This window comes from Entelurus aequoreus, linkage group LG10 (assembly GCF_033978785.1).
Source record: "Entelurus aequoreus isolate RoL-2023_Sb linkage group LG10, RoL_Eaeq_v1.1, whole genome shotgun sequence".
Taxonomy (NCBI): Eukaryota; Metazoa; Chordata; class Actinopteri; order Syngnathiformes; family Syngnathidae; genus Entelurus; species Entelurus aequoreus.
The window spans coordinates 49897088-49924078 of record NC_084740.1 but is presented as its reverse complement, the minus strand read 5'-3'; the positions used below and the strand labels follow the sequence as shown (position 1 = coordinate 49924078).

Here is a 26991-nt window from a genome sequence, read left to right as displayed (position 1 = left end):
CTCACACTATTATGTTAGATCCACTATGGACTGGACTCTCACTATTACGTTAGATCCACTATGGACTGGACTCTCACACTATTATGTTAGATCCACTATGGACTGGACTCTCACACTATTATGTTAGATCCACTGTGGACTGGACTCTCACTATTATGTTATATCCACTATGGACTGGACTCTCACTATTATGTCAGATCCACTATGGACTGGACTCTCACTATTATGTCAGATCCACTATGGACTGGACTCTCACTATTATGTCAGATCCACTATGGACTGGACTCTCACACTATTATGTTAGATCCACTGTGGACTGCACTCTCACTATTATGTTAGATCCACTATGGACTGGACTCTCACACTATTTTGTTACATCCACTATGGACTGGACTCTCACACTATTATGTTAGATCCACTATGGACTGGACTCTCACTATTACGTTAGATCCACTATGGACTGGACTCTCACACTATTTTGTTACATCCACTATGGACTGGACTCTCACACTATTATGTTAGATCCACTATGGACTGGACTCTCACTATTACGTTAGATCCACTATGGACTGGACTCTCACACTATTATGTTAGATCCACTATGGACTGGACTCTCACACTATTATGTTAGATCCACTGTGGACTGCACTCTCAGTATTATGTTAGATCCACTATGGACTGGACTCTCACTATTATGTTATATCCACTATGGACCGGACTCTCACTATTATGTCAGATCCACTATGGACTGGACTCTCACTATTACGTTAGATCCACTATGGACTGGACTCTCACACTATTTTGTTAGATCCACTATGACTGGACTCTCACACTATTATGTTAGATCCACTATGGACTGGACTCTCACTATTACGTTAGATCCACTATGGACTGGACTCTCACACTATTATGTTAGATCCACTATGGACTGGACTCTCACACTATTATGTTAGATCCACTGTGGACTGGACTCTCACTATTATGTTATATCCACTATGGACTGGACTCTCACTATTATGTCAGATCCACTATGGACTGGACTCTCACTATTATGTCAGATCCACTATGGACTGGACTCTCACTATTATGTCAGATCCACTATGGACTGGACTCTCACACTATTATGTTAGATCCACTGTGGACTGCACTCTCACTATTATGTTAGATCCACTATGGACTGGACTCTCACTATTATGTTATATCCACTATGGACTGGACTCTCACTATTATGTCAGATCCACTATGGACTGGACTCTCACTATTATGTCAGATCCACTATGGACTGGACTCTCTCACTATTAACTACATCCGCTCGACATCCATTGCACCGGTCGCCCAGTGTCGGGGGGGGGGGGGGGTCCCCATATCTGCGGTCCCCTCCAAGGTTTCTCATTGTATCCCATTGGGTTGAGTTTTTCCTTGCCCTGATGTGGGATTTGAGCCGAGGATGTCGTTGTGGCTTATGCAGCCCTTTGAGACACTTGTGATTTAGGGCTATATAAATAAACTTTGATTGATTGATTGCTAAAAAAAATTACTTTAAAAAAATTGTATTTCAGTCTTAGGTATTCTAAGTCGTTCTGACTTTTCGCAGGAGGGACCATAACGTTGTTTAGTTACTTCTCTTGAAAATAATATATTCATATTGTGATCTGATATGTCATGAAGACTATTTGCTTCGTTCCATTTTCATGTTTGAGCTCTCCTTCCTTCACTGGCCTGCCAAAGTTAGTGTTGCAATGCACCTTTTCGCCAACAGAGGGCGCAAGTGGCCATGCAAGAAAAGGCGCTTTGTGACGTCACATCTTCCGGAAGATTCACATCCTCCCATTAAAAATAATCGCAGTCCTGCTGCCTCTCCAGCAGCTCACGACAACACACATTGTTTCCTCCTAAAACACCTTCTTGACACTTCACTCGGAGTGTATTATTATTTATTTATGTGTGCGACATGCAGAAGAGAAGGAAGCCGGAGCCGATCCAACTCAACCCCATCCCAGATGGGAACACCATCAGCGGCACTGAAGCCACAGAGTGAGTGACACCTCAGTGATCATATGTAACACCTTTGCTTTATGTCTACCTGGACTTGCTTAATACTGATGCATTTATTGCATCTGCTGCTACTGCATGCCATGATGTATATGTGTGTAATCACTATTAGGGATGTATAGGACACATCCACACAAAATTGTTTTTTTTTGTTTTAAAAAAAAGTTGTGTAAACTTCCTCCCACTACCACACACAGTAATGGAGATGCTGAGTAGTTGTGACACTGGCATCACTTCCCAAGCAGCCCATGCAACATGCAGGATGACGATTACATAATCATGCCTCATCTTTCAGGGTGGCTGCTTTTGACGGAATGTCTAACCGATACCAACACGTCTCAAGATAATTCACACAAACTGATTTGTTTTGCACAGGCGTGAATTTGCAAATGATCGGTACACAATCTACAAAACCCGTTTCCATGTGAGTTGAGAAATTGTGTTAGATGTAAATACAAACGGAATACAATGATTTGCAAATCATTTTCAACCCATATTCAGTTGAATATGCTACAAAGACAACATATTTGATGTTCAAACTGATAAACTTTTTTTTTTGTTGCAAATATTCATTAACTTTAGAATTTGATGCCAGCAACACGTGACAAAGAAGTTGGGAAAGGTGGCAATAAATACTGATAAAGTTGAGGAATGCTCATCAAACACTTATTTGGAACATCCCACAGGTGAACAGGCTAATTGGGAACAAGTGGGTGCCATGATTGGGTATAAAAGTAGATTTCATGAAATGCTCAGTCATTCACAAACAAGGATGGGGCGAGGGTCACCACTTTGTCAACAAATGCGTGAGCAAATTGTTGAACAGTTTAAGAAAAACCTTTCTCAACCAGCTATTGCAAGGAATTTAGGGATTTCACCATCTACGGTCCGTAATATCATGAAAGGGTTCAGAGAATCTGGAGAAATCACTGCACATAAGCAGCTAAGCCCGTGACCTTCGATCCCTCAGGCTGTACTGCATCAACAAGCGACATCAGTGTGTAAAGGATATCACCACATGGGCTCAGGAACACTTCAGAAACCCACAGTCAGTAACTACAGTTGGTCGCTACATCTGTAAGTGCAAGTTAAAACTCTCCTATGCAAGGCGAAAACCGTTTATCAACAACACCCAGAAACGCAGTCGGCTTCGCTGGGCCTGAACTCATCTAAGATGGACTGATACAAAGTGGAATAGTGTTCTGTGGTCTGACGAGTCCACATTTCAAATTGTTTTTGGAAACTGTGGACGTCGTGTCCTCCGGACCAAAGAGGAAAAGAACCATCCGGATTGTTATAGGCGCAAAGTGTAAAAGCCAGCATGTGTGATGGTATGGGGGTGTATTAGTGCCCAAGACATGGGTAACTTACACATCTGTGAAGGCACCATTAATGCTGAAAGGTACATTCCGGTTTTGGAGCAACATATGCTGCCATCCAAGCAACGTTACCATGGACGCCCCTGCTTATTTCAGCAAGACAATGCCAAGACACGTGTTACATCAACGTGGCTTCATAGTAAAAGAGTGCGGGTACTAGACTGGCCTGCCTGTAGTCCAGACCTGTCTCCCATTTAAAATGTGTGGTGCATTATGAAGCCTAAAATACCACAACGGAGACCCCCGGACTGTTGAACAACTTAAGCTGTACATCAAGCAAGAATGGGAAAGAATTCCACCTGAGAAGCTTCAAAAATGTGTCTCCTCAGTTCCCAAACGTTTACTGAGTGTTGTTAAAAGGAAAGGCCATTTAACACAGTGGTGAACATGCCCTTTCCCAACTACTTTGGCACGTGTTGCAGCCATGAAATTCTAAGTTAATTATTATTTGCAAAAAAAAAATAAAGTTTATGAGTTTGAACATCAAATATGTTGTCTTTGTAGTGCATTCAATTGAATATGGGTTGAAAATGATTTGCAAATCATTGTATTCCGTTTATATTTACATCTAACACAATTTCCCAACTCATATGGAAACGGGGTTTGTATGTTTACACTGTAATTCTGCATGCTAACACTGTAATTAACTGTAAAATCACAGCATATAGTTGTAACTATAGTTGTTGTGTGACTATCAGAAACTAATTAGTCACTGAGAGTGGAAAGCTGGGTCCAAGGATGCAACATGAAGTCATTACTGCTGTTTTTAGGGTGATTTATTTTCCCTTTGAGTAAAAATGCAATACATTACATGCAGATGGTTTGTGGTCCCTTTGCGGTCAACAGAAGTAACGGCACCCAGGTTCACACTCTCTCCATACAAGCCAAACAATTCACAGACATGTGGAGGTGTTACTCATTCAGCAATCAGCCCCACACACACTCCGCCCACACCCACACACACACATGTAGCCACACCCACTATCCCAGGTGACAAGTAAGAAACAAATCCCTGCCTCTACAATAGTGTTGTCTCGATGCCAATATTTTGGTACCGGTACTAAAATTATTTCAATACTTTTCGGTACTATTCGATACTTTTCTAAATAAAAGGGACCACATAAAATTGCATTATTGGCTTTATTTTAACAAAAAAATCTTAGGGTACATTAAACATATGTTTCTTTTTGCAAGTTTGTCCTTAAATAAAATAGTGAACATACAAGACAACTTGTCTTTTATTAGTAAGTAAACAAACAAAGGCTCCTAATTAGTCTGCTGACATATGCAGTAACATATTATGTCATTTATACACCTATTATTTTGTCACCATTATTAAGGACAAGTGGTAGAAAATGAATTATTAATCTACTTGTTCATTTACTGTTAATATCTGCTTACTTTCTCTTTTAACATGTTCTAACCATACTTCTGTTAAAATGTAATAATCACTTATTCTTCTCTTCTTTGATACAGTAGCGGCTGGCTACGGGGTGTTAGCCAATGGCTTTGGCTGGGGGGCGGGACTTCCGGGGAAGTTAGGGAAGTGACGTTGTTGACAGGAAGTGTTGGTTCGAGTTTTGCCGGGAAAGGAGATAGACGCATGTGGGAGCTGTTGTGTGCCTTAAATGCATCTTGTACAATAAATGCAAGATAACTGAAGAAGTCTCTGAGCCTACATTCCTGAGATTATTACAATACTTTACATTAGTTTTGGATGATACCACACATTTGGGTATCAATCCGATACCAAGTCGTTACAGGATCATACATTGGTCATATTTAGGCTGACCATACGTCCTCTTTTCCCCGGACATGTCCTCTTTTGCGGGGGTGTCCGGGCGGGGTTTCCTATTTGCCTCAAATGTCCGGCATTTTGAATTAGGGTTGCGTGTATTTTCAATGTACGTCCAGGGTTAAGTTACGAAGGGCTTTGTCACGGCCAAGGCGCATTCCAATGCGCCCTCATCTGTTCGTCCTGACGAACGCACCTCGGGACACGCCCACGGCGCACATCCAGGGACGCGCGTCTCCGCCCTGCAGCTGCCACCAGCTGCACTCATTTACCGGCAATCGGCACACTTGCCTGTAATGAAGGAGCTGCCTACATAATAAATCTTTGTATATACTGCCCTCTGGTGTCTGAGCCGTCACCTCCCTTAGTCCAACTACAACAGGGTTAAACAAAACAAACTGAAGGTGTGCGCACGCAGAAAAATTTGTGAGGGAGGGGCAGAGACACAGCGCGAGAGAGCTAGTGAGTGAAGAGACCATACTTGCCAACCTTCCCGTTTTTAGCGGAAGACTCCCGGTATTCAGCGCCTCTCCCGATAACCTCCCGGCAGACAAGAGACAGACAAACATGCCGAAACGTAAACGCAATTTCACGGATGATTTGCGGAAAAAGTATTCGTGTTTTCGTCCTGGCCGTGACACATGGGAAGCAGAATGCACCGTGTGCAAAGCAGGAACGTACGTATCTGTGGCAAATAAAGGGGCTAAAGATCTACAAGCCCATATTGACACTAAAAAGCACAAAACAGCTGTGCAGGGCGAGAGCTCGTCTACTAAATTGACAGAGTACTTTGTGCGACCTGGAAAAGGAGAAGATGTTGTAAACGCAGCAGAGGGTGTTTTAGCATTCCACACAGTCAAACACCATAACAGTTACAGGTCGATGGATTGCACCAGTGCTTTGCTGAAAAAAGCATTCCCAGACTCAGACACGGCAAAAAAGTTTTCAAGTGCACGCACCAAAACAGAGGCGATTGTCAACAGTGTTATAGCACCCCACAGCATCGACATTGCGCTAGAGGCGCTCAAAGAAATAAAGTACTGTGGCATCGCTACAGATGTGAGTAACCATGGTGCAGTGAAAATATTCCCAATCATAATCCAGTATTTTGACTGGAAGAAAGGTGGTGTACAATCAACATTGCTTGAGCTGGTCAAAGACACACCTGATGAGACAGCGGACACCATTGCAAACTACTTGATTGAAACACTGAGAAAAAATAATTTGTCAGAAAAATGTATAGCATTTACTGGTGACAACTGCAACACAAACTTCGGAGGAATCAGACGTGATGAAGGGGGGAAGAATGTGTATGCAAATTGGAAGAAGCTGCTCCAGAATAAGACGCTGATCGGTGTGGGTTGCCCAGCACACATAATGAACAATTGTGTCCATCATGGTGCAGACACACTTGATATTGAAATTGAGAATATCATGTTCAAAATCTACCAGTACTTCCACATTTACACTGTGCGCACTGAGAGTTTGAAGGAGTACTGTGACTTTGTAGATGTGAATACAGAAAGCTCCTTTCCCACAGCAAGACACAATGGCTGTCATTATTCCCTGGAATCGAGAGGCTGCTGCAGATGTTTCCAGCATTAAAGGGATATTTTATGTCACAGGAAAAAACACCTGTAATGATCAAGAGGTTTTTTGAAAATTAATTCAGTGAAATTTACCTCTGGCACATGCATTCACTCATGTGTGTGTTCCACTCACCCATTAAAGAAATGGAAAAGGAAAATAATTCCATTGTTGAAGTGCGTAACATCTTGCAGAGAGTCCACACAACACTTGAGGGCCGGCAGAGAAACAACTTCATGTCCCTGAAAGTTAAGGGACTCCTGGCACAGAAGCGCACAGATGGGCATGGAAAAGAATGTGAACAGTTCTATGCTGATGTGCAGGGTCTCTACAGTGCATGCCTGCAGTATCTCCAGAAGTGGATGACACCCATGGAAGAATTCACCCCATTCATGTGGATGGATCTGAGTCAGACACCTAGTTGGAATGATGTGGAAGCCTGCATCAAGTACCTTGGAGAAAAGGGGGTGCCAATTGATGATGCCAAGTGTTTTGATAATGGTCACCAATCTCAAGAAATTCACTGAGAGTAGCAACAGTGATGGAGAGTTCAATGGCCTGCAAGTGCACCAGAAGTGGTGCAAATATTTTGAGAAGGCCAAAAGCATTGCATGTTACTCAGAGCTGCTGAAGATTGCACAGTTTGTCTTTGCCCTTCCTTCTCACAATGCAAATGTTGAGAGGGTTTTCTCACAGATGCAGAGCCAGTGGACCAAGGAAAAGAGCAGGTTGTCTGTTGAGTCATTGAAAGGGCTTCTATTTGTACAATACAACTTCAAAGAAACATCCTGCACAGACTTACATGCTTATTTGATGAGCAACCGGAAACTGCTGGGGAAAATAAGCTCTTCAGCTAAATATGCATGGGCAAACAAGGAAGGCCAGGGAGACGAGGATGAAGACCCGGGAGATGAGGAGGAAAACCAAGGAGATAAGGCCAAGACGACTAAATAAGAAGAAACGCAATACACCACTTCTCCTTTTTTTTGTTTTAAATGTTGACTCTGCATTTTTTTTTTTTTTTTTTACAGAAGCCTAAAATAATTGGCTCAGAAATGCTACCTCTGTTTTTGTTGTTTTAACTGATTTGTGAAATACTCTTCACCTATGGTGTATTCTCTGAAAACATCTGCTTTTGTTTCAAATGTTTTGAGGCATTATTTATATTTTTTACATTAGAATGGTCCACTAGACTGAGAAGAGACATTTTAAAGAATGGGCTGTTACCTGTTTTTTGTTTAAATATAATTAACCTGTTTTGAGGCATTATTTATGTTTATATTATATACAAGAGGTTATTTTGAATATTGCTACCTCTGTACTTTTTCTAAAACTGTGAATGTTACAGAATAGAAGTGTGACTTATTTTGTTATATTGTCAACAGAGGAGAAAAAATGCTTTATTTAAATAAATATATTATTTATAAAGCAAGTTCAAGTATCATTGGCAAATTTTCTGGCACGCATATATGTGTCCTCTTTTTGGGATTTCAGAATATGGTCAGCCTAGTCATATTCAAAGTCCTCATGTGTCCAGGGACATATTTACTGACTTTATAAACATAATATACATTTATTTTAAACGAAAGAAGATGTTGTGATGCCAAAAAATATCGACATAATCATAGTAATATCGACTAGATACGCTCCTGTACTTGGTATCATAACAGTGGATGTCAGGTGTAGATCCACCAATGCAATTGTTTACATTGTGACGGGGGTGAGCTACGGTGTGTAGTGAAGCATGTTTAGCTATTCCTCGTCCTGCAGGGATGATACTTGTAAGAAACTTACTTTATTTGTCGCCATGGAGGCGAGGATTAGTGATTTAGACAGCGGCTGGACTTTAGCCGCTAGCTAGCTAGCTATGTCTTAAAGCACCTCTTCCTGAGGGCGTTTCAGTGTTATAACTTCTACACACTGTGTCTGCTTGTAAGTACTCCGTGATTGTGCGCTGCCGAACATGCTCCTCTGCTCGTAAACCAGCAATGACACAACGTGATGACGACGGGGGGTGGTGAACCTGTACTTTTCAGATTCGGTATAGTACCGAATATAATTCATTAGTATCGCGGTACTATACTAATACTGTATTTACTAATACAAATGAGTTTATTTCTCCTGACCTAACGAATATATACAGTATATACTGTATATATATATATATATATGTGTGTGTGTGTGTGTGTGTGTGTGTGCTGGTGCCCAGAGACAGGACCAAACATGGTGAGGCTGCATTTCAGTTTTATGCTGCTAAAATCTGGAATAGTCTTCCAGAATAAGTGAGACAGGCCTCAATGTTGGCAATGTTCCAATTTAGGCTGACAACATTTAATGGTGCATATAATAACTGAAAGTATTTCGTATACACACTTTGATTTTAATTTGACTTTAATTGTTTTTAGAACTATTTTTATGAATATTTTTTTAGTTTTCTGCCTTATTGTAATTTTCTGTAAATCACTTTGAATTGGCTTGTGTACAAATTGTGCTCTATAAAGAACATGCCTGGTCTTGCCTTGCTTATCCTGTTTGGACTCATGGACAAGCTGCAGCCTATCCAAGCTAGAGTTGTACGGTATACCGGTATTGGTATAGTACCGCGATACTAATGAATCATATTCTGTACTATACCGCCTCTGAAAAGTACCGGCCCCCACAACCCACCCCGCCGTCGTCGTCACGTCGTGTCATTGCTGGTTTACGAGCAGAGGAGCATGTTCGGCAGCGCACAATCATGGAGTACTTACAAGCAGACACAGTGTGTGGACAGAAAAAGGAGAACGCACGAATTTTGGCTTAAAAACTAACGAAAAAGGTGAAGTTATAACACTGAAACACCCTCAGGAAGAGGTGCTTTAAGACATGGCTAGCTAGCTAGCGGCTAAAGTCCATCCTCATCACCAAGGCGACAAATAAAGTATGTTTCTTACAAGTATCATCCCTGCAGGATGTGGAATAACTAAACACCGTAGCTCACTGGCCTCACCGGTAATGACGCCGTACCTGAATGTAAACAAACGCCATTGGAGGATCTACATCTAACATCCACTGTAATGATACCAAGTACAAGAGTGTATCTAGTCGATACTACTATGATTACATTGATAGTTTTTAACATAACAAAATCTTTTTTCGTTTTTTTAAATTTCATATTATGTTTATAAACTCAGTAAATATGTCCCTGGACACATGAGGACTTAGAATATGACCAATGTATGATCCTGTAACGACTTGGTATCGGATTGATACCCATATTTGTGGTACCATCCAAAACTAATGTAATGTATCAAACAACAGAAGAATAAGTGATTATTACATTTTAACAGAAGTGTAGATAGAACATGTTAAAAGAGAAAGTAAGTAGATATTAACAAGTAGATGAATAATTCATTTTCCACCGCTTGTCCTTAATAATGATGACAAAATAATAGAATGGAAAATTACACAATATGTTACTGCATAAGTCAGCAGACTAATTAGGAGCATTTGTTTGCTTACTTACTACTAAAAGACAAGTTGTCTAGTATGTTCACTATTTTATTTAAGGACAAAATTGCAATAAGAAACATATGTTTCATGTACCCTCAGATTTTGTGTTAAAATAAAGCCAATAATGACATTTTTTGTGGTCTCCTTTATTTAGAAAAGTAGCGAAAAGTACCGAAAAGTATCAAAATACATATTGGTACCGGTACCAAATTATTGGTATCAGGCCAACACTAATCCGAGCTGACTTTTGGGTATGATCAATGTTCCCTCTAAGGTGCGCGCCTGTGCAATTGCGCACTGCTCAAGCGTCCTCTGCGCACGGCAAATCTATGCCACGCACAAAATCAAATAAAAAAATAAACGCATAACAATTTTCGACACGACAGAGAAAACAGTTTTCGTCATCATTGTTCAAATATTGTAACGTCTGTCGAGACGCTTTGAGGACATGAATTCCATCCATCACTTTACTGAGCAAAACTCTTTATTGTCGGCCATAAACACATCACCAAAACATTAGTAAAAAAAATGATATCTAGCAAAAGTGGTCATTTTCTGCAGTACAAACCAGACCAAAAGCAACTTTGTTATATCAACAGCAGCCGCTCGCTCTTTCTCACTTGCGCCAACACATGCACATATGGCACTTAGCCAGTGATGCGTTTACAGCCACACAAAAAGTCGGACAACTCCAACACCACACATAAAGTGTCATTCCAGGTCGTTACACTATGATTTACCAATCAAATGTGTGCTTATTCTAGTGTCATTTATTAGGAATCTTAATGTATAAATATTAATCATGAAATGCTGTTAGTATATTAAATAAATACTAATAAAAATATATATTTTTACAAACAGGAAGTTGCAGGAATGTACACATGATCCCCTGCTTACATCTCATTGTGCAACATGTGAATGTTTTAATGGGAACTAAATGCAATGTCTGAAAGGGGTACAAATTATTTCCAAAGCAGGACCTCCACCCAGACAAACAATACAAGTACACAGTTCATGAAAAACAATATTTGTTGTTATTGTCATTGTAAGTGGGCCTAAACACTTATATTAGAAATGGAAATGACTGCTGTCATTTGATTATAATAATAAGAGAATGTTGTCTGTCTATCTGTGTTGGCCCTGCGATGAGGTGGGGACTTGTCCAGGGTGTGACCCCGCCTTCCGCCCGAATGCAGCTGAGATAGGCTCCAGCGACCCCGAAAGGGACAAGCGGTAGAAAATGGATGGAGATTGAACTTATTATTTAGTCAGGTCTGGGACAGGTGTGCTGCTGGTGTAGCCACAGTGTGCACGTCTGATGTTGCTCACATGGGCTCCACTGAATGCTCAGGGAGTTTTTGCCTTTGCTCACACACATGAAAAATTAGAGGGAACATTGGGTATGAGGTCAGTAGTCTATGACAGAACTCAAAGAGATAAACAATCCTTTGTGACAATTTAGAGTCTCCAATTAACAGTAGCTACACAACCTTGCACCACAACACTTGTGTTACTCGTGTAACAAAAGCATTGAAATAGTCCAAATAAAAAGGATGGAAGACACAGCAGCACAAATTCTGCATCTCTTTCATTGGACTGCAGCAGCTGTCCTCGGACTTTGTGTGTGGACGGATTTCAAGAGCACACTCCACTCTCCTGCAAACGTGCGGCCCCTCTTCGTCCCTCCCACATATTGTGTGAAGGGTGCGTTTCAGGCAGCATCTCCGGTTGTCCTCCTCCACCTTCAGCTTTTGTCCAACAGAACGCCCACGCCCGCCCACAGGCTACGTTGAACTCACAAATTAGTCTCCATGGTTATGATGCAGGGATGCTACAGTAAAAAAAAAAAAGAAAAAAAAAGAACCTTTAAAGGCCTACTGAAATGAAATGTTTTTATTTAAACGGGGATAGCAGATCCATTCTATGTGTCATACTTGATCATTTCGCGATATTGCCATATTTTTGCGGAAAGGATTTAGTAGAGAACAACGACGATAAAGTTCGCAACTTTTGGTCGCTGATAAAAAAAGCCTTGCTTGTACCGGAAGTAGCGTGACGTCACAGGTTGAAAGGCTCCTCACATTTCCCCATTGTTTACACCAGCAGCGAGAGCGATTTGGACCGAGAAAGCGATGATTACACCATTAATTTGAGCGAGGATGAAAGATTCGTGGATGAGGAACGTAAGAGTGAAGGACTAGCGTGCAGTACAGGACGCATCTTTTTTCGCTCTGACCGTAACTTAGGTACAAGCTGGCTCATTGGATTCCAGACTTTCTCCTTTTTCTATTGTGGATCACGGATTTGTATTTTAAACCACCTCGGATACTATATCCTCTTGAAAATGAGAGTCGAGAACGCGAAATGGACATTCACAGTGACTTTTATCTCCACGACAATACATCGGCGAAGCACTTTAGCTACGGAGCTAACGTGATAGCATCGGGCTTAACTGCAGATAGAAACAAAAGAAATAAACCCCTGACTGGAAGGATAGACAGAAAATCAACAATACAATTAAACCATGGACATGTAAATACACGGTTAATGCTTTCCAGCCTGGCGAAGCTTAACAATGCTGTTGCTAACGACGCCATTGAAGCTAACTTAGCTACGGGACCTCACAGAGCTATACTAAAAACATTAGCTATCCACCTACGCCAGCCAGCCCTCATCTGCTCATCAACACCCGTGCTCACCTGCGTTCCAGCGATCGACGGAGCGATGAAGGACTTCACCCGATCATCGATGCGGTCGGCGGCTAGCGTCGGATAGCGCGTCTGCTATTCAACTCAAAGTCCTCCTGGTTGTGTTGCTGCAGCCAGCCGCTAATACACCAATCCCACCTACAACTTTCTTCTTTGCAGTCTCCATTGTTCATTAAACAAATTGCAAAAGATTCACCAACACAGATGTCCAGAATACTGTGGAATTTTGAGATGAAAACAGAGCTTTTTGTATTGAGATACAATGTGTCCCAATACTTCCGTTTCAACCATTGACGTCACGCGCATACGTCATCATACATAGACGTTTTCAACCGGAAGTTTCGCGGGAAATTTAAAATTGCACTTTATAAGTTAACTCGGCCGTATTGGCATGTGTTGCAATGTTAAGATTTCATCATTGATATATAAACTATCAGACTGCGTGGTCGGTAGTAGTGGCTTTCAGTAGGCCTTTAAAGAAATTGTTTTTGCAAAGATAATTGGCACCGCTGCAAACATAGTAATAAACAAATGAAGGAGCAGCTGCTCACAGCAGCTCCTTATTATCGCAACCTGTTTGCTTCTCAAGGTAAGTGGTTGCTATGACAACACAAGGAGCAACAGTAGGTGCTTTTCAGCATTAAATCTGGTAGAAATCATTCAAACAGACCACGTGACTCTCACTTTCTTGTCATTGCTCCACAAATACTACTTAAGCAGCAGAAGGAGCCTGTCTTAATAGCGCCACCTTCAGTCCTCGCTAGTGTTGTCCCGATACCAATATTTTGGTACCGGTACCAAAATTATTTAGATACTTTTCGGTACTTTTCGATACTTTTCTAAATAAAGGGGACCAAAAAAATGGCATTATTGGCTTTATTTTGACAAAAAATCTTAGGGTACATTAAACATATGTCTCTTATTGCAAGTTTGTCCTTAAATAAAATAGTGAATATACTAGACAATAGGGCTGTGGGAAAAAATAGATTCGAATTCGAATCGTGATTCTCACGTCGTGCGATTCAGAATCGATTCTCATTTTTAAATAATCGAATTTTTAAAAAATTGTATTTATTTATTTATTTTTTCCTTTTTTTTTTTTTTTTTTTTTTAAATTAATCAATCCAACAAAACAATACACAGCAATACCATAACAATGCAATCCAATTCCAAAACCAAACCCGACCCAGCAACACTCAGAACTGCAATAAACAGAGCAATTGAGAGGAGACACAAACACGACACAGAACAAACCAAAAGTAGTGAAACAAAAATGAATATTATCAACAACAGTATCAATATTAGTTACAATTTCAACATAGCAGTGATTAAAAATCCCTCATTGACATTATCATTAGACATTTATAAAAAAGAACAATAGTGTCACAGTGGCTTACACTTACACTCATAAGCTTGACAACACACTGTGTCCAATATTTTCACAAAGATAAAATAAGTCATATTTTTGGTTCATTTAATAGTTAAAACTAATGTACATTATTGCAATCAGTTGATAAAACATTGTCCTTTACAATTATAAAAGCTTTTTACAAAAATCTACTACTCTGCTTGCATGTCAGCAGACTGGGGTAGATCCTGCTGAAATCTATGTATTGAATGAATAGAGAATCCTTTTGAATCGGGAAAATATCCTTTTTGAATCGAGAATCGCGTTGAATTGAAAAAAAAATCAATTCATAATCGAATCGTGACCCCAAGAATCGATATTGAATCGAATCGTGGGACACCCAAAGATTCGCAGCCCTACTAGACAACTTGTCCAGTAGGGCTAATTCTAGCCTGATTAAGCCATTCCTTTACCACTTTTGACGTGTGTTTGGGGTCATTGTCCTGTTGGAACACCCAACTGCGCCCAAGACCCAACCTTCAGGCTGATGATTTTAGCTTGTCCTGAAGAATTTGGAGGTAATCCTCCTTTTTCATTGTCCCATTTACTCTCAGTAAAGCACCAGTTCCATTGGCAGCAAAACAGGCCCAGAGCATAATACTACCACCACCATGCTTGACGGTAGGCATGGTGTTCCTGGGATTAAAGGCCTCACCTTTTCTCCTCCAAACATATTGCTGGGTATTGTGGCCAAACAGCTCCATTTTTGTTTCATCTGACGTCACATGGACAAAAATAAAACCTTTTGGAGGAAAGTTCTTCACTTTTTCCACATTTTGTTATGTCACAGCCTTATTCCAAAATGGAATAAATTCATTTTTGTCCTCAAAAATTCTACAGACAATGCCCCATCATGACAATGTGTAATGGGTTGTATTTGTTGTTGTTTTTTGCAAATGTATTAAAAATAAACTAAGGAGTCACATGAACATACTGTAAGTATTCACAAGCTTTGCTCAATACTTTGTTGATGCACCTTTGGTAGCAATTAAAGCCTCAAGTCTTTTTGGATACGATGCCACAAGTTTTTGGCAGTTTTGCCAATTCCTCCTTGAAGCACCTCTTAAAGGCCTTCTGAAATGAGATTTTCTTATTTAAACGGGGATAGCAGATGCATTCTATGTGTCATACTTGATCATTTCGCGATATTGCCATATTTTTGCTGAAAGGATTTAGTAGAGAACATCGACGATAAATTTCGCAACTTTTGGTCGCTGATAAAAAAAGCCTTGCCTGTACCGGAAGTAGCGTGACGTCACAGGTTGTGGAGCTCCTCACATTTGCACATTGTTTACAATCATGGCCACAAGCAGCGAGAGCGATTCGGACCAAGAAAGCTACGATTTCCCCATTAATTTGAGCGAGGATGAAAGATTCGTGGATGCGGAAAGTGAGAGTGAAGGACTAGAGGGCAGTGGAAGCGATTCAGATAGGTAAGATGCTGTGAGAGGCGGGTGGGACCTGATATTCAGCTGGGAATGACTAAAACAGTAAATAAACACAAGACATATATATACTCTATTAGTCACAACACAACCAGGCTTATATTTAATATGCCACAAATTAATCCTGCATAACAAACACCTCCCGTCCATATAACCCGCCAATACAAATCAAACACCCGCACAACACACTCAATCCCACAGCCCAAAGTACCGTTCACCTCCGCAAAGTTCATACAGCACTTATGTTTCCCCAAAGTTACGTACGTGACATGCACATAGCGGCACGCACGTACGGGCAAGCGATCAAATGTTTGGAAGCCGCAGCTGCGTACTCACGGTAGCGCGTATCCAACTCAAAGTCCTCCTGGTAAGAGTCTCTGTTGTCCCAGTTCTCCACAGGCCAATAGTAACGCTTGACTGTCATATTTCGGGAATGTAAACAATGAAATACCGGCTACGTGTTTGTGTTGCTGCAGCCGGCCGCTAATACACCGCTTCCCACCTACAGTTTTCTTCTTTGCTGTCTTCATTGTTCATTAAACAAATTTCAAAAGATACACCAACACAGATGTCCAGAATACTGTGGAATTTTGCGATGAAAACAGACGACTTAATAGCTGGCCACAATGCTGTCCCAAAATGTCCGCTACAATCCGTGACGTCACGCGCAAACGTCATCATACCGAGACGTTTTCAGCAGGATATTTTGCGGGAAATTTAAAATTGCACTCTACTAATCTAACCCGGCCGTATTGGCATGTGTTGCAATGTTAAGATTTCATCATTGATATATAAACTATCAGACTGCGTGGTCGGTAGTAGTGGGTTTCAGTAGGCCTTTAAGCTCCATCAGGTTGGATGGGAAGTGTTGATTTTCATCTAAGATGTCTCTGTACATTGCTGCATTCATCTTTTCCTCTATCCTGACTAGTTTGCCAGTTCCTGTCACTAAAAAACATCCCCACAGCATGATGCTGCCACCACTATGCTTCACTTTAGGGAAGGTATAGACTTGGTGATGAGCGTGGGCCTGGTTTCCTCCAAACATGATGCCTGAAAGAGTTCAATCATTGTCTCATCAGACTAGAGATTTTTGTTTTTCATGGTCCGAGAGTCCTTTAGATGCATTTTGGCAAACTTCTTACTAAGAAATGGCTTCTATCTGGCCACTATACCATACAGGCCTGATTGGTGGATTGCTGCAGAGATTGTTGTCCTTCTGGAAGGTTGTCCTCTCTCCACAGAGGAATACTGTAGCTCTGACAGTTTGACCTTCGGATTCTTGGTCACCTGCCTGACTAGACTAAGATGAATGCAGCAATGTACAGAAACATCCTGGATGAAAACTTTTGTGGTGTCATATTGATCATCACTTTTTGTTTTTCCTTCAAGAACAAATTTGGAGGCCCTGCAGAAGAAGCTGGAGGAGCTGGAGTTGGATGAGCAGCAACGCAAGCGCCTTGAAGCTTTTCTGACGCAGAAGCAGAAAGTGGGAGAGTTAAAGGATGACGACTTTGAGAAAATATGCGAACTTGGCGCAGGCAATGGAGGAGTGGTCTTCAAGGTGTCTCACAGACCTTCTGGTCTGATCATGGCCAGGAAGGTAAAGCTGCCCTTTTGATGGCCACGTTGTCAATGTACAAACCCTGTTTCCATATGAATTGGGAAATTGTGTTAGATGTAAATATAAACGGAATACAATGATTTGCAAATCATTTTCAACCCATATTCAGTTGAATATGCTACAAAGACAACATATTTGATGTTCAAACTGATAAACATTTTTTTTTGTGCAAATAATCATTAACTTTAGAATTTGATGCCAGCAACACGTGACAAAGAAGTTGGGAAAGGTGGCAATAAATACTGATAAAGTTGAGGAATGCTCATCAAACACTTATTTGGAACATCCCACAAGTGTGCAGGCTAATTGGGAACAGGTGGGTGCCATGATTGGGTATAAAAGTAGATTCCATGAAATGCTCAGTCATTCACAAACAAGGATGGGGCGAGGGTCACCACTTTGTCAACAAATGCGTGAGCAAATTGTTGAACAGTTTAAGAAAAACATTTCTCAACCAGCTATTTCAAGGAATGTAGGGATTTCACCATCTACGGTCCGTAATATCATCAAAGGGTTCAGAGAATCTGGAGAAATCACTGCACGTAAGCAGCTAAGCCTGTGACCTTCGATCCCTCAGGTTGTACTGCATCAACAAGCGACATCAGTGTGTAAAGGATATCACCACATGGGCTCAGGAACACTTCAGAAACCCACTGTCAGTAACTACAGTTGGTCACTATATCTGTAAGTGCAAGTTAAAACTCTCCTATGCAAGGCGAAAACCATTTATCAACAACACCCAGAAACGCCGTCGGCTTCGCTGGGCCTGAGCTCATCTAAGATGGACTGATACAAAGTGTAAAAGTGTTCTGTGGTCTGACAAGTCCACATTTCAAATTGCTTTTGAAAACTGTGGATGTCGTGTCCTTCGGACTTAAAGAGGAAAAGAACCATCCGGATTGTTATAGGCACAAAGTGTAAAAGCCAGCATGTGTGATGGTATGGGGGTGTATTAGTGCCCAAGACATGGGTAACTTACACATCTGTGAAGGCGCCATTAATGCTGAAAGGTACATACAGGTTTTGGAGCAACATATGTTGCCATCCAAGCAACGTTACCATGGACGCCCCTGCTTATTTCAGCAAGACAATGCCCAGCCACGTGTTACATCAACGTGGCTTCATAGTAAAAGAGTGCGGGTACTAGACTGGCCTGCCTGTAGTCCAGACCTGTCTCCCATTGAAAATGTGTGGCGCATTATGAAGCATCAAGCAAGAATGGGAAAGAATTCCACCTGAGAAGCTTCAAAAATGTGTCTCCTCAGTTCCCAAACGTTTACTGAGTGTTGTTAAAAGGAATGGCCATGTAACACAGTGGTGAACATGCCCTTTCCCAAGTACTTTGGCACGTGTTGCAGCCATGAAATTCTAAGTTAATTATTATTTGCAAAAAAAAAATAAAGTTTATGAGTTTAAACATCAAATATCTTGTCTTTGTAGTGCATTCAATTGAATATGGGTTAAAAAGGATTTGCAAATCATTGTATTCCGTTTATATTTACATCTAACACAATTTCCCAACTCATATGGAAACGGGGTTTGTATGAATATATTCCAGTCGTTTTGTTCCAGCTCATCCACTTGGAGATCAAACCTGCCATCAGGAACCAGATAATTAGGGAGCTTCAGGTGCTGCATGAATGCAACTCTCCATACATTGTGGGCTTCTATGGAGCTTTCTACAGCGATGGAGAAATTAGCATCTGCATGGAGCACATGGTACACATCAATTATATTTCTAAATGTGAATTTATTTTTTAATTGAACATCAAATGTTACCCTTTCTTTCTGTTTTTTTTCTTCAGGATGGTGGCTCTTTAGATCAATCACTTAAAAAGGCTGGAAAGATCCCAGAGCAGATCCTGTGCAAAATCAGTATTGCGGTACGTACAGGAGCTTCTGGAAGGAATTTACTCATGCAAGCATAGAGGGAATAGACAGGCCCATGTGATGTTGTTCCTCCATTCTGATTCAGACTGAAATATACATGGGTTAAGAGCTAATAAGTCATTTGAACAATAGAAATGATCATCCTGTATCACACTCAGTACGTGTCTATGCACTAAATTAGTTTGATTTCTCAAATAGTTTGGCTCTAAATAAGAATCATATAACCCATGGAAACACCTTAATCCAATCGTGTTTGGGTTTTGTAAAGTCGGACTAACACACCTGGATTATGCAATTGAAAACCAGATTTTTTGACCGCCGGAGGGGGCCCTTCGTATCGCGCATACGGCAGTCGCAACCTGTGGAATACAACCCGGAAGCAGATACCATTCAATAAAAACATAGGCAACAATTGTAATGAAGAGGACACAGTTTATTTCCTTCACAAAGTAAAATAACATCATTTTAAAGTACATTGTGTCATGATCTGTGGTCTGGATCATGTTTTTGTTATTTTCTGTTAGTTTTAAGACTCCATAGTTCCTGTTTTTGTGCACCCTTGTTTGTTTTAGTTTCCATGGCGACTTATGATTTTCACCTGCCTCTTGCGTTCGGGACACACCTGTTTCTAATCAGGAGACCATTATTTAAGCCTGTCTTTGCCAGTTAGTCGTCCTGGCGTCATTGATTGTTTCATGCTTAGTTCATGCTGCTCGTTTCTTACCACAGTAAGTTTTGTTCTTGCTATGCCATAGTTCATGCCAAGCGTTAACGTGTATATTTTCTGCATTAAGTTTGTTGTTCTTTAGCCTCTCGTGCGTACGGCACGCTTTCCTTTTGTTTTTGTCTTTTGTGATGTGTAGGATTTTGAATAATTAAATATGTTCTTAACTTCACGCCTTGTCCGAAATAGTCCAATTGCATCCCGGCAGAACAATCCTCGCAGTAAGCTGCGAAAACCCCCCCGTTATGACACATTGATTGGAGAAATGGAAACAGCTTTGTTTAAGAAGGTAGCGAAGGAAATGCCTGCTTAATTCGGACTCCCGAACAAAATACGAATGAGATGAGAGAGAACGAAGCAAGTATAATAAATGTGAATATTAAAACGTACACAAACCTCTTGACGCTGCATTTGTGCGCTCCAAACTGATTACCATTAACTCTGTATTCCACACAACTGGCAAGATAGTCCAGAACAATAACAACCCTCATCTGGAACAGTATTGGCCACGGCATGAACAGTCTTTTCCTTCGGATTTAAAACTCCTTCCATCAATCCACAAAACTTTATGAATGAACTCGGAGACATTCAAAAGTAATGTTTCCATTATTTTCCCTTCCAAAGATTCCTTCGAAAAAACCCTCTGCGTGCCCTCAGTCTTTCTTTGCTTCGGACCTGCATCCGCTTCGATACATTCCTGGTAGTAGCGTCATGTCTGTAGCGCAATCTAAGATAATTTCTTGATGCTGTCTGCTGTATAACATCAGCATAGCCTTTAGAGACGTAATATTTCCAATCTAATATTTCCAATCCCAGTGGGATACAATGAGAAACCTTGGAGGGGACCGCAGATGTACATATACAATCAGCAAGATAGGATGGAGCTAGACCGTTAAAGGCCTACTGAAACCCACTACTACCGACCACGCAGTCTGATAGTTTATATATCAATGATGAAATCTTAACATTGCAACACATGCCAATACGGCCGGGTTAACTTATAAAGTGCAATTTTAAATTTCCCGCTAAACTTCCGGTTGAAAACGTCTTTGTATGATGACGTATGCGCGTGACGTCACTAGTTAAACGGAAGTATTGGTACACCTTTGAATCCAATACAAAAAAGCTCTGTTTTCATCTCAAAATGCCACAGTATTCTGGACATCTGTGTTGTTGAATCTTTTGCAATTTGTTTAATGAACAATGAAGACTGCAAAGAAGAAAGTTGTAGGTGGGATCGGTGTATTAGCGGCCTGGCTGTAGCAACACAACCAGGAGGACTTACTTGGATAGCAGATGCGCTAGCCGACGCTAACCGCCGACCGCATTGATGATCAGGTGAAGTCCTTCGTCCTTCCGTCGATCGCAGGAACGCAGGTGAGCACGGGTGTTGATGAACAGATAAGGGCTGGCTGGCTGGCGTATGTGCAGAGCTAATTTTTTTAGCATAGTTCTGTCGAGGTTCCGTAGCTAAGTTATCTTCAATGGCGTCGTTAGCAACAGCATTGCTAAGCTTCGCCAAGCTGGAAAGCATTAACCGTGTATTTACAGATCCAGGGTTTAATAGTATTGTTGATCTTCTGTCTATCCTTCCAGTCAGGGATTTATTTATTTTGTTTCTATCTGCATTTGAGCCCGATGCTATCACGTTAGCTCAGCAGCTAAAGAGCTTCGCCGATGTATTGTCGTGGAGATAAAAGTCACTGTGAATGTCCATTTCGCGTTCTCGACTCTCATTTTCAAGAGGATATAGTATCCGAGGTGGTTTAAAATACAAATCCGTGATCCACAATAGAAAAAGGAGAAAGTGTGGAATCCAATGAGCCAGCTTGTACCTAAGTTACGGTCAGAGCGAAAAAAGATACGTCCTGCACTGCACTGTAGTCCTTCACTCTCACTTTCCTCATCCACAAATCTTTCATCCTCGCTCAAATTAATGGGGTAATCGTCGCTTACTCGGTCCGAATCTCTCTCGCTGCATTGTAAACAATGGGAAAATGTGAGGAGTCCTTCCTCCGGTGACGTCACGCTACTTCCGGTACAGGCAAGGCTTTTTTATCAGCGACCAAAAGTTCTCTACTAAATCCTTTCAGCAAAAATATGTCAATATCGCGAAATGATCAAGTATGACACATAGAATGGATCTGCTATCCCCGTTTAAATAAAAAAAAATTCATTTCAGTAGGCCTTTAAGTAATTGGCTGGATTGATGAAAACAGATTTGAAACCTGTCTCAAAAGCCACCAGGTTAACCACTTGACCGTTTGAGTTGACTCATTCAAAATTTCAGTCCAAACATTTAATATTCTGGTTTCTGGCAATAAATCATTACGTTTGTCTTCAATTATGGGACATCTTGCTTTCGCTGAAATGTTTTCGGTCCTCGCTTTGATTAAGAGTCAAACTCCAGTTGTACACACATACACTCTGCTAAAATGTATATAGCAAACTTCCATTACCGGTTCTCAATGCCCCCATACCTTTGCTCCATGTCCAAACCATTTTAGTTGTTTACCTAAGTCTGAGACTCTGTAGTCTGGAACTAGTTAATCAAAAGTTAAGTGACATCTCAGGCAGCAACTGGATTAGCGTGCAATAATTTAAACCAGATAACTTTAGTCCTGGTTTAATTTATGCCCTAAACGCAAAACCAGGCCGTTATGTTTAAGGTGTCACACTGAGCTAAGGTCTGTTTTACTTTAAATGCATTTAAATGCTTTACATTAGATGTGTTGTTTGTGAACATAATTTTGCGCATAAGGTAAGAATCCTGTTTGTGAATTGAGGTGAGAAGTTTGTAATGAGTGCTTTGACAAAAAAATGTCCTATCGTTGCAAAAAGTAAAACAGGAGATGTTGAAATTTCCAAAAACATGCACACATAGGAAGCTTTGAATTCACAATGTTGTGTGTTTCTTTTTGTATGTATAACTTTGTTATACCTCAGTAAGAATAGCTGCAACTAATGGGGATCTTAAATCTAAAACACCCCAGATAACTAACTCTTTAAAAAAAATGAGAAGTGCATCTAAAATCCTACGAGCTAAATCTTGACATGTTTTCCATTTGTATTCTTTGCAGGTCATTAAGGGTCTTTCCTACCTGAGGGAGAAACACAAGATCATGCACAGAGGTCAATCACTGCACTAAATGTTTCTACAGTGTTTACTAATGCCCATGGCTCAAGGAACTTTAAAGTGTGATACAGTGAGCCTGATCCCCTCAGAGAATTTTACAAACCCCGTTTCCATATGAGTTGGGAAATTGTGTTAGATGTTAATATAAACGGAATACAATGATTTGCAAATCATTTTCAACCCATATTCAGTTGAATATGCTACAAAGACAACATATTTGATGTTCAAACTGATAAGCATTCTTTTTTTTTGCAAATAATCATTAACTTTAGAATTTGGTGCCAGCAACACGTGACAAAGAAGTTGGGAAAGGTGGCAATAAATACTGATAAAGTTGAGGAATGCTCATCAAACACTTATTTGGAACATCCCACGGGTGTGCAGGCTAATTGGGAACAGGTGGGTGCCATGATTGGGTATAAAAACAGCTTCCCAAAAAATGCTCAGTCTTTCACAAGAAAGGATGGGGCGAGGGTCACCACTTTGTCCACAACTGTGTGAGCAAATAGTCAAACAGTTTAAGAACAACGTTTCTCAAAGTGCAATTGCAAGAAATTTAGGGATTTCAACATCTACGGTCCATAATATCATCAAAAGGTTCAGAGAATCTGGAGAAATCACTCCACGTAAGCAGCATGGCCGGAAACCAACATTGAATGACCGTGACTTTCGATCCTTCAGACGGCACTGTATCAAAAACCGACATCAATCTCTAAAGGATATCACCACATGGGCTCAGGAACACTTCAGAAAACCACTGTCACTAAATACAGTTTGTCGCTACATCTGTAAGTGCAAGTTAAAGCTCTACTATGCAAAGTGAAAGCCATTTATCAACAACACCCAGAAACGCCGCCGGCTTCTCTGGGCCCGAGATCATCTAAGATGGACTCATGCAAAGTGGAAAAGTGTTCTGTGGTCTGACGAGTCCACATTTCAAATTGTTTTTGGAAATATTCGACGTCGTGTCATCCGGACCAAAGGGGAAGCGAACCATCCAGACTGTTATCGACGCAAAGTTCAAAAGCCAGCATCTGTGATGGTATGGGGGTGCATTAGTGCCCAAGGCATGGGTAACTTACACATCTGTGAAGGCACCATTAATGCTGAAAGGTACATACAGGTTTTGGAACAACATATGCTGCCATCTAAGCGCCGTCTTTTTCATGGACGCCCCTGCTTATTTCAGCAAGACAATGCCAAGCCACATTCAGCACGTGTTACAACAGCGTGGCTTCGTAAAAAAAGAGTGTGGGTACTTTTCTGGCCCGCCTGCAGTCCAGGCCTGTCTCCCATCGAAAATGTGTGGCGCATTATGAAGCGTAAAATACGACAGCGGAGACCCCGGACTGTTGAACGACTGAAGCTCTACATAAAACAAGAATGGGAAATAATTCCACTTTCAAAGCTTCAACAATTAGTTTCCTCAGTTCCCAATTGTTTATTGAGTGTTGTTAAAAGGAAATGCCATGTAACACAGTGGTGAACATGCCCATTCCCAACTACTTTGGCACGTGTTGCAGCCATGAAATTCTAAGTTAATTATTATTTGCAAAAAAAAAATAAAGTTTATGACTTTGAACATCAAATATGTTGTCTTTGTAGTGCATTCAATTGAATATGGGTTGAAAAAGATTTGCAAATCATTGTATTCCGTTTATATTTACATCTAACACAATTTCCCAACTCATATGGAAACGGGGTTTGTAGTTGGAGCCATCCTGTATGACAAAAAACTGTCTATAGTGCAGATTTTATTGGTATTCTGTTTACAGCCTCAAACATATATGATCTAATCAATAAGTGAAGTTGAACATGTTTGAAAAATATGATTTGTAGTTTCCTCAACCTGTTGCTCCTTAAACTCTTTAGGAATTTCCTGGGGAAGGCCACCTTGACAAATTGAAAACCTCTGACTTTGAAGATTCATATATTCATTTGTACCCAACACCACCATGCTCATACACTCACTCCCTCCCTCCAGATGTCAAGCCTTCCAACGTCCTAGTGAATTCCCGTGGTGAGATCAAGCTGTGTGACTTTGGAGTTAGTGGACAGCTCATTGACTCCATGGCCAACTCCTTTGTGGGCACACGCTCATACATGTCTGTAAGTGTACACATACAATCTGAGCACCCTGCAAATGATATGACACAATATAGTTCTCAGGGCATTCAATTGACCCCAACTGGGCTGTTCAGTTTGTCTTAAAAGACGTTTCGCCTCTCACCCGAGTAGGCTTCATCAGTTCATGCTCATAGAGACTTAAATTGGTCAGAGCTAGTCTAAGATGAGACTTAAATTGGTCAGACCTAGTCTAAGATGAGACTTGAATTGGTCAGACCTAGTCTAGGACGAGACTTAGATTGGTCAGATCGAGAGTATGAGAATATCCATAGACACAATTCAGTCCACTCCCAAAGCTTGGACACCATGACTAGCAATAATCAAACTGTGGGGTAGACATTGATATTCTCACCATAATTGCTATGTTAGCAGTGTAAATTATTCAAACGTGCATAGTTCAATGAAATGTTCTTCAATGACAGTGTTTCATTGTGCAGCCAGAGCGTTTGCAGGGCACCCATTACTCGGTTCAGTCAGACATTTGGAGCATGGGTCTGTCCCTGGTTGAAATGGCCATTGGACGTTTCCCTATCCCTCCACCTGACACTAAGGAGTTAGAACAGATTTTTGGGACTGCAGTGGAAGGAGGAAACTCTGAAGTGTCCTCACCCAAGGCTCACCTGCCCGGACGGCCAAGCAGCTGTAAGTTTTAAGACCTAAGCCAGTGGTTCTTAACCTTGTTGGAAGTACCGAACCCCACCAGTTTCATGTGCGCATTCACCGAACCCTTCTTTAGTGAAAAATAAAATGTTGTTTTTTTTCAAATTCAAGACAAAGTTATATGTTTTTGGTAACACTTTAGTATGGGGAACATATTCTAAGTAACAAAGACTTAATTTAGAGTTTTTTGGACACTAGGGGAACATATTCTAAGTAACAAAGACTTAAAGGCCTACTGAAACCCACTACTACCGACCACGCAGTCTGATAGTTTATATATCAATGATGAAATCTTAACATTGCAACACATGCCAATCCGGCCGGGTTAATTTATAAAGTGCAATTTTAAATTTCCCGCCAAACTTCCGGTTGAAAAAGCCTTTGGAGGATGACGTATGCGCGTGACGTAGCCCGGGGAACAGAGGTATGCCTTCCCCATTGAATACAATACAAAAAAGCTCTGTTTTCATTTCATAATTCCACAGTATTCTGGACATCTGTGTTGGTGAATCTTTTGCAATTTGTTTAATGAACAATGGAGGCTGCAAAGAAGAATGTTGTAGGTGGGATCGGTGTATTAGCGGCTGGCTGTAGCAACACAACAAGGACTACTTACTTGGATAGCAGACGCCTAGCCGATGCTAGCCGCGGCCACCGCACGGATGATCGGGTGAAGTCCTTCGTCGCTCCGTCGATCGCTGGAACGCAGGTGAGCACGGGTGTTGATGAGCAGATGAGGGCTGGCGTAGGTGGAGCGTTAATGTTTTTATCATAGCTCTGTGAGGTCCGGTTGCTAAGTTGCTAAGTTAGCCTTAGCGTCATTAGCAACAGCATTGTTAAGCTTTGCCAGGCTGAGATCTATTAACCGTGTAGTTACATGTCCATGGTTTAATAGTATTGTTGATCTTCTGTCTATCCTTCCAGTCAGGGATTTATTTATTTTGTTTCTATCTGCATTTGAGAC

General features: G+C 41.0%; 1 protein-coding gene across 1 annotated transcript in view; it reads left to right on the top strand.

Moving 5' to 3' along the window:
- Nucleotides 1–1836: 1836 nt before the first annotated feature.
- map2k1 (mitogen-activated protein kinase kinase 1) overlaps nucleotides 1837–26991 on the top strand; it is a 29385-nt gene continuing 4230 nt past the window's right edge. Inside the window, exons 1-7 of the mRNA XM_062062185.1 lie at nucleotides 1837–2034; nucleotides 17259–17469; nucleotides 19063–19209; nucleotides 19296–19373; nucleotides 23185–23236; nucleotides 25225–25349; nucleotides 25805–26009. Of these exons, the coding sequence (XP_061918169.1) occupies nucleotides 1952–2034; nucleotides 17259–17469; nucleotides 19063–19209; nucleotides 19296–19373; nucleotides 23185–23236; nucleotides 25225–25349; nucleotides 25805–26009 (901 nt within the window). The 5' untranslated portion in view covers nucleotides 1837–1951. The remainder of the gene's footprint in view (nucleotides 2035–17258; nucleotides 17470–19062; nucleotides 19210–19295; nucleotides 19374–23184; nucleotides 23237–25224; nucleotides 25350–25804; nucleotides 26010–26991) is intronic.